We start from the raw sequence: 10,211 nt of genomic DNA, 5'->3' as shown, positions 1-10,211 counted from the left end.
TGCCTCTGCCTCCCAAGTGCTGGGATTAAAGGCGTGCGCCACCACCGCCCGGCTCTGTCTCACTTTGTTAAGCATCACACGCACGCATATCTCCTCCTAGCAGGGTTTTTGGCTAGCCGGCTGCATGCCAACAAGTTCCTGCCCTCCCTATACAGGCTGCCACCTGCCCAAGGTCTCTAACCACTCGGCTCCTCGGGATCGCGTTTACCCTTGTGCATATAACCTCTACCACCCACACCCAGGCTTCGGTGAGACCGTTCTCAGACTCTCAGGTCCCCACCAACTGCGCTCGCTCGGTCCCACCCGGAGAGACGTCAAGCAGTGGGCGGCTGCCGAGAACCGACAGGCAGCGCAAGCCCCGCCCACCGCACTCCGCTCCGGACTAAGACTCAGGCTCCGGGAGGTGGGGTCGGGATTTCTCCAGCAAGCTGAGCAGCCACACTCTCGTGAGATCTGAGAATCGTTCCCGGAAGACTCGCCCCTTTCCAGGGCAGCGACCAATGGGCAAGGGCGACGGTTAAGACGGTTGGGTTTTGAAGGAGCCAATGAGTGCTCGCAGCGGAGAGTTTAAGCACAACTGCCCGGCGTGCCTTTAGCTGGTCGGGAAAGAACGCGTTCTGTAGACGCACGGATCGACTGTGAGGACCTGGGGGTTAGTGCGTGGGAAGGCAGCGTACGGGGAGGTGCCGGTCTGGTGGGAGCTGTGGCCGGCGGAGCCCAGAAACCCCGGCAAGGTCCCGAGCTTGGTCGCCTCTCGCCCCCGTAGACGCTGCCATGGCGCAGTTCGTGTTCGAGAGCGACTTGCACTCTCTGCTTCAATTGGACGCGCCTATCCCCAATGCACCTGTTGCGCGCTGGCAGCGCAAAGCAAAGGAAACCAAAGGCCCAGCGCCCTCGCCCATGCGGGCCGCCAACAGATCTCACAGCGCCGGCCGGACCCCGGGCCGGACTCCTGGTGAGTTGGGGGCCGGGAGAGGGAGAGATGCAATGGCTGAGAATCGGCCTTCGAGCTCCCTCCAGGGGCCTCGATAGACTGTCTTCTCTCTCCCTGTCCCAGGCAAATCGAATTCCAAGGTTCAGACCACCCCTAGCAAACCTGGAGGTGACCGCTATATCCCCCATCGCAGTGCTTCCCAAATGGAGGTGGCCAGCTTCCTCTTGAGCAAGGAGAACCAGCCGGAAGACGGGGAGACGCCCACCAAGAAGGTATGATTGCCCAGGGGTCGTGAGGCACGAGACCTTATGTGTCCCTTGGATGATAGCGGTATGCCTCATTACCACCTATCTCTGCCAGGAGCATCAGAAAGCCTGGGCCCTGAACCTGAACGGTTTTGATGTGGAGGAAGCCAAGATCCTCAGACTCAGTGGGAAACCTCAGAATGCCCCGGAAGGTTGGTCCCAGTCCCTGCTAAGGGAGACATGTGCCTGCTTTTCCTGCGTAAAGTCGCAGGCAAGGGTGGTATCAGTTTGAAGGTCTAGACTCACTCTGTTGCCACAGGCTACCAGAACAGACTGAAAGTCCTCTACAGCCAGAAAGCCACGCCTGGCTCCAGCCGGAAGACTTGCCGATACATTCCTTCCCTGCCAGACAGGATACTCGATGCCCCTGAAATCCGAAATGACTACTGTAAGTGCATCATTGTTTTTGTCTGTGGATGGAGAAAGATGGCCTAAGGATGGACCAGTCCAACAGAGGACCTCATGTTCCATTCTTTCTGCCTCTGGCAGACCTGAACCTCGTGGATTGGAGCTCTGGAAATGTCCTGGCTGTGGCACTGGACAACAGTGTGTACTTATGGAACGCTGGCACCGGTGACATCCTGCAGCTGTTGCAAATGGAACAGCCTGGGGACTACATTTCCTCCGTGGCCTGGATCAAAGAGGGCAACTACCTGGCCGTGGGCACCAGTAACGCTGAAGTGCAGGTGAGACTGGTGCCTGCATTGTGGCTCTGTTGTCATCAGCCCTAGGGAAGAGCTAGCTCAGCTGCTAAGATGCTCGTGCCCAGCTCCAGTCTCTGATCCTGTGGTCTCACCTCTACAGCTATGGGATGTGCAGCAGCAGAAACGGCTTCGGAATATGACTAGCCACTCAGCTCGAGTAAGCTCTCTAAGTTGGAACAGCTATATTCTGTCCAGGTCAGTGGGGTTTTTTGCTCGTCTGTAGCAGAAGTCTGATTTCTGCCTACTTCTTGCCAGAACTGAAGTGGCTCTGACTCGATTGTCTGCTGCCTCAGAACTAAATAAATCTCTTTTCAGTGGTTCACGCTCTGGCCACATACACCACCATGATGTTCGGGTAGCAGAACACCATGTGGCCACATTGAGTGGCCATAGCCAGGAAGTATGTGGGCTGCGCTGGGCCCCGGATGGACGACATCTGGCAAGTGGTGGCAATGATAACGTGGTGAACGTGTGGCCAAGTGGTCCTGGAGAAAGTGGCTGGGCCCCACTGCAGACCTTCACTCAACATCAAGGTGCTGTCAAGGTGAGGAAGCATTTGAGCTGAGGTCTCTGCGGACCCTCAGCTAACAACTAGAGACTCTTAAAGAGAGAGGACATGGTGGGGTTAGGCTGGGACATTTAGAGCTTCTTGACCAGCTCTACTGCCTCTCTACTGACCTGACCCAGCCTCTGTCCATCCCACCTAGGCTGTTGCGTGGTGTCCCTGGCAGTCCAATATTCTGGCGACCGGAGGAGGCACCAGTGACCGACACATCCGCATTTGGAATGTCTGCTCTGGGGCCTGTTTGAGTGCTGTGGATGCCCATTCCCAGGTAGTTTTGTTGGGGCTCGATAGTGGTGATTCATGTTGTAACCTATTCCAGCCAATTCCACTCCAACTCTATACCTGATAATTTCTGAACTAACTCGGTTCATTCTTGAGTCACCATTTCCAAGTTTGGCTTATCTCCAACCCTAGGTCCCAAGTATCACCTCCTCCCTATATCCTGAATTAAGCTCGTCACTTCACCTTGCCTTCCTGATGTATTGTTCCTCTTGTACTGCTTCAGAATGGCAGATCTGCTGAGAGATCGGAGTCTCCTAGAATCTTTCAAGAGAATTGTTTTATCTTGGACTATCATTCACATCTGTCCCCTCATCACTGGATCTTACTGTCATTTATTTTTTTGAGACAGAGTTTTGCCCTGCCTAGCCTCAGACTTACAGAGACTTACAGTGATCCTCCTGTTTCAGCATTCCAAGTGTGCGTCACCATGCCCAGGCTCCCTCTCTTCCAGTCTTTCCTCTCTATTTCAGTCTGAGTGGTATCTTACTGTCCTTAAGCCTATGAACTCCCACAACCTACAACATCCAAATACATTAGAACATTCGAGGCTCTTGCCATTGATGTGTGCCTTGCTGTAAACACTCCAGCCAACCCCGTTCATTTCCCTCACACTCAGCCTTCCCTGCAGGCATTGGCTCTGAAGTCATATACTGGGACTTACTTTGGGACAATTTACGGAACTTCCTACTGGTGGATTTATCTTCCATAAAATAGATATTTGTCTTATGGAACTACAGTAAGGACTGTGAACCATTACGGTTGCATCTGTAGCACATAGAATTCCTAATACTAGTGGACTCAATTCTGAGTAGCCCGGGCTGTGTGTCATGCCCATAACAACTCTTTTCCACAGGTGTGTTCCATCCTCTGGTCTCCCCACTATAAGGAGCTCATCTCAGGGCATGGCTTTGCCCAGAACCAGCTGGTTATTTGGAAGTACCCAACCATGGCCAAGGTGGCTGAGCTCAAAGGTAGGTGGCAAAGGGAAGCCAGGCAGAGAGGCTACATAGTGTATGATTTCATTTGTATGAAATGTTGAGAATAGGTAAATGTGAAAAGAGTAAAGGGCTTTGGAGAAGATGGGAAGTATGTTTGCTGTAGTACCAGTTGGAACATTGCACAGCCTTGTAAATACAGTAAAACCACTGAATTATTTAAGAGGGTGAGATGATGGTATTCAAGATTTATTTCAAGGGGACTAACAATTAGAGGGTTGTGTGTCTATACTCAAATGCACTGCTCTTACCCTAGGTCACACAGCCCGGGTCCTGAGTCTCACCATGAGTCCAGATGGGGCCACAGTGGCATCAGCAGCAGCCGATGAGACTCTGCGGCTGTGGCGCTGCTTTGAGTTGGACCCTGCCCTGCGGCGGGAGAGGGAGAAAGCCAGCGTAGCCAAAAGTAGCCTTATCCACCAAGGCATCCGTTGAAAACAGACCCCTCTTGGTTTTTTTTTTTGTTTGTTGTTGTTGTTGTTTTATTTTTTAATAAAGTTGTATCTTCCTTTCTTGTGTCCCAAGCATCCTTCCTAGGGGCTGTCCCTACTCTAATCAGAGCTAGAAATCTTGTGGGAACTTTCAGCCACATTTTGTTGTGGTGGTGGTACTGGGGATGGAACCCGGCACCTTATAACTGAGCTTCATTTATATTTTGAGACAGGGTCTAGGCTAACCTTGAACTTCTGAGCTTTCTGCTTCAGCAACCCTCCTCAGCTAGAATTACTGCCAGCACTACCATCCCTCTGTGCGCTGTATGCCCCACCTCCATTTATACATTGACACAATCTCAGTGGTTTCCTCTGTCACTTTAATTAAGACACAAATGAGTACACCGCCTGTATTGCCAGGCTTGCTGCCCATCCTGACCTTTGGCCCAGAAGCTCATGCTTCAATGTGTAGTGAAAAGGAGCCTGAGTCCATTGTGACAGATTATTGCTGACCTCTTCAGTGTGAGGAGAAAGGCCACAAGACCCTGGTGGGGGCCAGCCCTGAGTGTTCCTCTCCCAAGTTTAAGGCAGGGAGCGGGAAGTGTCCAGCCCTTTCAGCCTCCAGTTCCGGTGGCAGACAGCAGTGAGACCACATCCCTGGAGCTGGCTGGGAGAAGGGATGGGAACAGTAGTCCCTGTAGACCAGCTGTGGGGAGGGGAGAACCAGTCCTCCTACTCAGTCCTGACCACATGAGCCCTGGTCATAGGTGTTGGTGGAGAGGACACTGGTGGATGCTGCCCAAGGTGCAGTCCTGAGGCACTTAGGTGGGCAATAGCTAGGCCACGCTTCTCAGTTGGCCTTGACCTTGGTGATAGCTGGAGTTCCGTTTTGTTGGACTGTGCGGGGCAGCCGCTTTCCCTTAGTGTAAGAGTGGTACCAGAAATTGGAGAAGAGCACGAAGAAGAAGGTACCGTATATCCAGATGAGGTGGATGATGAGAGGGTACTGGTAGTTGCAGTTGGGTATGAAGTAGTATTGGCTGATGTGCAGTGAGACCAGGACAAACTGGATCTGGGATAGAAAAAGACAAGGGTCAAAAACAGGTTTGGGAGGGAGGAGAATAGAAATAAAGGCTTTAGGGAAGGACGGTATGAGACTGGCTGGGGAAAAGAAGGAACTAAGGAATATTGGGGGTTTAGTTTTAGGCCCATCAGGCCCCTTACCAGCTGAATGGCTGTCATATGTTTTTTCCACCAAAGGTAGGGTTGAGCCACAGGACCAAGGGCAGACAATCCATAGTATAGGTACATGACAACATGTACGGAGGAGTTTATCATGGCATGGAAAGAGGCCATTCCTCCTACGATGGAAAGAAAGCAAGAGTCAGGAAATGAGCCTCTGCTCCCAGTGGCCACCCTTCTCTCCAGTGGCCTCAACTGCTCACCTGGAGCAATGTTTATCCCCCACCACCAGCTCCAGGGAAGCACGGAATGATGGAAGACATGGAGGAAGGTCACCTGCCCGTCTTTCTTCCGGAGAATAAATATCACCTGCGAGAAGAGTGGAGGAAAGGCTGAGTGCCAGCGCCTGCCTTTCTCCCCCAGTTCTAATATCCACTGCTACTCACTGTGTCCATCAGCTCAATGACCTTGGAAAACATGAAGAGCCAGGCCACTCGAACCATCTGTAACAATTTAGATCAGTCTTAATGCGTTTTACACAGTACCTAAACAGCCTCTGCTTACTGGCCAGCCACACACAGGACTTCTCTGAGTGCTCCTTTCATCTAGGTTGCTTATGATTTCCTACCTAAGGCTCTACTTACCCGAAGTGCCTCAGGGCTATTGGAAAAGTCTACAGGGTCACAGCGCCAGGTGTATGTAGTCAGCCAACCAGACATTAGGAACTAGGAAAGAATAAGAATTAGACCAGAGTTCCTCTCTCCCTGTAACTCCTCCCCTTCACCAAATGAACCTCTGGAAGGTAGACATGCCATGCACTGGCCCATGCCCTATGCCCTAACCCTTACCCTGCAGACAGAACTACAGCCCAGGCATTCCAGCCTACCTCATAGACAATGTAGAGGGAGAATATCACCAGTGAGAAGTTGTAGACAATCATGAAGCCACGAAGTTGGAAGGGCTTCCGATTAGCCATGATTCGAGGCCCAAGTGAGAGGATGAAGTATACATAGGTCAGAAGGATGGATGTTATTAGCAAAGGGGACCCCATCAGAGGGTATTTCTGGATCCGGGGATCTGTGAATAGGAGGTCAAAGGAGTTAGGGTCACAGGGTTCAAGATACCTTTCTAGGTCTAGTCATGAAATCAGGTCACAAAAGGATGAAATAGGACTTCATTAGGATATCAACCTAGATCCTGGGGTCCCAGGGAAGGCGTGGCTATGGACAGCAACTTACCTGTAAGCTTCATCAAGTCCTGATACCAGTTCACAACAGCCTCCATCCTGGCTAAGGACTCTGAGGAGGGATGGAGAGTGGGCATCAGATAGGGATCACTGCATGCCCCCGTCCTACTCTTGGTCCACAGACACAAGACAGCCTGCTTCGCTGCGACTAGAGCTCAGTGTACAGCACTTTCCTAGCACGCCATGGCCCCGAGTTTAATCCCAGCCATGGCGAGCGGAGATATAGTGGGAGAAAAGGCCATTCTGCTCCCCAAGCACCCTGCCTGCCTGCAGAGAGCTGTCCCACCCTTCCTCTCCACACCTTCCCCTCCTCTCTCTCTACTCCTGAGTTTTCCTTCCTGGCCTCCCTCCCTTCCTCTGAGGCCGGTCTCCTGGAGTCTTCATCCTCACAGCACGGTTCATCCTCCCTCCTCACCCTTCAGTCTCATCTCCCTGGCAGTGAGGTGAGCCCCCCATCATCCTTCCTCCAGCTATTCCCCCCTCCAGCCTCTCCTCTTTTACTCCCCTTTCTCTCAAGTAAAGTCCTTCTGGTTCCTTCCCGAGACTCCCTTGCCAGGACTCCCACCTCCATGGTCTTTCTACCCCAGTATCTGAACAAACCTCCGTCTTCAGGGGCCCCTCACCTCCGGCCGCGGCTGCTTCCCAGTGCTCACCTTCAGTCTCTCTCCTCCTCTTCTCACCCGCAAGCTCCCCTCTCTCTTTTCCACTCCTGGAGCCTGGCTCTTTGAGACTCCTGCCCTGGCGGCTCCACCTGTCTGACTAGATCTTGCAGCAGCCCCGCCCTCTGCCCGCCCCCGCTACAATGGGCATGTGGTGGAGGGTGGGTCCAGGCCACAGGTCAATGCCTAGAGGAGCAGGACCCACCGGAATTGAGAAAACCAAGGCTCCAAACTCGCCACCTTAGACCAGCCAGATAAGCTCTGATCAGAAGATTGCTAAAAATACACACCCAGGATTCTCTCCCAAGCCAGCACAAATTCTCAGTTTGTACTACTTCAGAATGGGCATCACCCTTCCCTTCCAGGGAGGGGCAAGGACACCAGTGGTATGTGAGGAGGTGGGAGAGTGGGGGAGATCTCAGGAATCTTCCCTCCTCTGGGAGGGTTCCTCGTGGGCTAGGCCCCTCCTCCTCAAAGTTGGAAGGAATGTCAGAAGAAGGCTTACAGGGAGGGATTCAAAACCTACTAGCCTAGACCCAGGAAAGCCCAGGACTCTGTCCCATAGGGATCAGGCGATTGCCCAACAACCTAAGTGCTCCAGGTGCCCTCCATCACTGTCCTTTCTCAGGGCTCCACTCTACCGTTTCCATCTGCGCTCTCACGCTTATACACACTAGCCTCAGACCCCGAGACATACACCCTCTACCAGGGGCTAGCACACATCCACATACAGCCATGCAAATCTTGCTGACCACACCACCAAAACAGGCATCCCCACTGGACTCCTAAATCTTACACCTGGCAGGGACCGCATTCACAGAGTGGCCCTCACACTTAACCAGGTATGGACACATGGAGAGGTGAGCGAACATTGGCTTCCTTCCACCTCCCTCCTCCACACAGGGCTCTTGGTGAGCGACACTGATCATTTCTTCACACACAGTCACACTTTGGTTGGTGGCTTATGTTGGAGTGGGGCCTAGCGCATGTGCTCTCACACACGGTTCCTCTCTGACACATGTGAGCTTGCCAGCTCCTTATCTCCCTCAACCACCTCCTTCCATTCCTCCCCACTCAACACCACACACACCGGTAGTGGACAGCAGGGAGTCAGACTTCTGCGAAGGATCTCTCCCTAAGCGTGAGGGAAACCCGGGTGTGTACGGTGGAACACGGTCAGTTCCTTTAAAATGGATGGAAGTGAAAAAGGGCACCGGCGAAGGGAAGGGGAAGGGAGACGAGGAGACAGAGTGGGCAAGGCCAGGAGGTGCTGGAAAAAAACTAGGTGTGAGCAAATGGGGGTCAGGGGCCAAGGTGTCGGGGGAGGGAGCGTGCTGGGCTGGTCCAGCCCCAGTAGCTGGGACCTCCCACCCACTCGCCCCAAGAACAGCCTCGCCCACAGCCTGGGCAGGGCAGGCGGCAGGGCAGGGCTAGCCAGGCCAGCCAGGCAGGGGGCGCTGGCACGTGGGGAGCCATGGAAGGTCCACACTCACCAGTGGGAACCAGGCGGGCAGCAGTGGAGGGTTCGGAGGGATCAGGGCCGGAGAGTAGTCCCAAGGGCCGCCTGCCGGCCACTTCCTCATCTGCTGGGCCGACTTTCTGTCACCAGAGGGGGAGGGGGCGGGCCGGGCGGGGGGCGCCTGCTGATTGGGCGGCTGGCCGAGGCAGGAGGGGCCGTCCAGCACCCGCCTGGTCGCCAGGGCGGGAGTAGGGGCGGGTCGCCAGATCCCCGGGCAGGAAGCACACCCAGCCCCAGCTCTCCACCCCTTCCTTCGCATCTCTCAGCCTGCCCGGCTGATGACTGTGGCTTGGCCTGCACCCAGCTCCTTCTTGACGTGCAGCCTGCATGGTCTCATTCGCGGACCTCTGTCCAGTCCAGCATGAGGACCACTCATCTGCTGTCTGCGACAGGCACGCCTTAAGACGCCGGGGAAATTCCAGGGTTCAACCATTCCCTCAAGTGTTCTCCAGCAGGGCCAGAGGAGGGCCAGTTGTGCCTGCTAAGGGCTGATTGGGGTGGCGGGAGGCCTTAACGGGAGGCAGCAGCTTGCCACCACCGTACCTCTCAGAACCTATAAACTTGGATGAGTCCTAGCTTAAGGAGCCACGGAGAGGATTTCCTGGAATGGAGATGGGAGAATACAAGTGGCCCCGGGCAAAAACTGTGAATCATTGTCTAAACTAGCCTTCAAGGTAGTGAGTGGGGGTGGGGGAGAAGGCAAGTGAAATTGGCTGTGGTTCAATGTAGTAGATCTCAGAGGCCAAATGAGGCTGACTTTTATTCTAGAAGTAAAAGAAAACAAGATTTTGAGGCAGCTCATCTCATTCATCAGACATTTACCGGCCATCTACAATGCAAAACCACATTAAGTTCTGGTCCTGTCACTTACACAATTTACAGTTCAGGTACAAGGTACTAGAGAGAGATAAGGTGAGAGAAAACCTGGACCTGAAGAGGAAACTGATGAGACTGGGAAGGACAGGCATGGGGGTTTCTACTCAGTTGCCAGTTCAACACTACGTGCGCCTCCCCCCCACCCCCCGTAGCCCAAACTATTAGACCAAGTTTCAGTGATATGAAATGGCTTTCTCTTTGGCCTAGAATGATCCAATTACAGCCTGGACACCTGGATGCTGTGTGTAAGTAGTGAGCTGGGGAATCCAGAAGAGGCAGTGGCAGAGAGGGGCACTACGTTGATAACTGGTGGCTGTAGCTACCCAGGCCTGGGCATCTTAGAGCTTGGTAAGAGGTGAAAGCCAGGGTACAGTTCTGAGCACACCGTAGATTACCTGTTAGAACCTACTCTTGACAAGAAACAGCAAAGAATTCTAAATCCAATCTCCTTAGCACTGTCCCCTAAACCCCTGGCCTCTCTGGTCTTCTCACTCTGCCTATCTATGTCATTCT

At 53.4% G+C, this 10,211-nt stretch overlaps 2 protein-coding genes across 5 annotated transcripts; one reads left to right on the top strand and one right to left on the bottom strand.

The window, feature by feature from the left end:
* The first annotated feature begins 583 nt into the window (after positions 1 to 583).
* Positions 584 to 4,220, top strand: Cdc20 (cell division cycle 20). The gene is made up of 11 exons (XM_026777504.1): positions 584 to 652; positions 767 to 955; positions 1,058 to 1,206; positions 1,295 to 1,391; positions 1,499 to 1,627; positions 1,729 to 1,925; positions 2,044 to 2,138; positions 2,259 to 2,487; positions 2,651 to 2,776; positions 3,644 to 3,761; positions 4,042 to 4,220. Exons 2-11 carry the CDS (start codon positions 775 to 777, stop codon positions 4,218 to 4,220), a joined length of 1,500 nt encoding a protein of 499 aa, XP_026633305.1. The 5' UTR covers positions 584 to 652; positions 767 to 774.
* Positions 4,221 to 4,579: 359 nt separating this feature from the next.
* On the bottom strand, positions 4,580 to 8,937 carry Elovl1 (ELOVL fatty acid elongase 1). Of its 4 annotated transcripts, none has more exons than XM_005370061.3 (8): positions 8,797 to 8,937; positions 6,637 to 6,696; positions 6,285 to 6,475; positions 6,043 to 6,123; positions 5,845 to 5,901; positions 5,662 to 5,767; positions 5,441 to 5,577; positions 4,905 to 5,288 (listed from the first exon to the last, which is right to left on the bottom strand). In XM_005370061.3, the coding sequence occupies exons 2-8, from the start codon at positions 6,680 to 6,682 to the stop codon at positions 5,067 to 5,069; spliced, it is 840 nt and encodes a 279-aa protein (XP_005370118.1). In that variant the 5' UTR covers positions 6,683 to 6,696; positions 8,797 to 8,937; the 3' UTR covers positions 4,905 to 5,066. The 4 variants fall into 4 exon arrangements, with proteins under 4 accessions (XP_026633310.1, XP_005370118.1, XP_005370119.1 ...); XM_005370062.3 differs by lacking the exon at positions 8,797 to 8,937 and adding an exon at positions 7,268 to 8,790; XM_013354797.2 differs by lacking the exon at positions 8,797 to 8,937 and adding an exon at positions 8,394 to 8,790.
* Positions 8,938 to 10,211: the final 1,274 nt, after the last annotated feature.

Source organism: Microtus ochrogaster, unplaced genomic scaffold (assembly GCF_000317375.1).
Source record: "Microtus ochrogaster isolate Prairie Vole_2 unplaced genomic scaffold, MicOch1.0 UNK69, whole genome shotgun sequence".
In the NCBI taxonomy this organism is placed as follows: Eukaryota; Metazoa; Chordata; class Mammalia; order Rodentia; family Cricetidae; genus Microtus; species Microtus ochrogaster.
Note: the sequence above shows the minus strand (reverse complement) of the source record. Positions and strands in the feature narration are given on the sequence as shown.

Excerpts from the sequence above, each read along its gene's own strand:
- Elovl1 (XM_005370061.3), bottom strand. The coding sequence starts at position 6,682 with ATGGAGGCTGTTGTGAACTGGTATCAGGACTTGATGAAGCTTACAG. Across the intron at positions 6,124-6,284 it reads CCCTCTACATTGTCTATGAG|TTCCTAATGTCTGGTTGGCT; the intron begins GTAGGCTGGAAT and ends ATTCTTTCCTAG. Across the intron at positions 5,768-5,844 it reads TCATTGAGCTGATGGACACA|GTGATATTTATTCTCCGGAA; the intron begins GTGAGTAGCAGT and ends CTCTTCTCGCAG.
- Cdc20 (XM_026777504.1), top strand. The coding sequence starts at position 775 with ATGGCGCAGTTCGTGTTCGAGAGCGACTTGCACTCTCTGCTTCAATTG. Across the intron at positions 956-1,057 it reads GACCCCGGGCCGGACTCCTG|GCAAATCGAATTCCAAGGTT; the intron begins GTGAGTTGGGGG and ends TCCCTGTCCCAG. Across the intron at positions 1,926-2,043 it reads CCAGTAACGCTGAAGTGCAG|CTATGGGATGTGCAGCAGCA; the intron begins GTGAGACTGGTG and ends TCACCTCTACAG.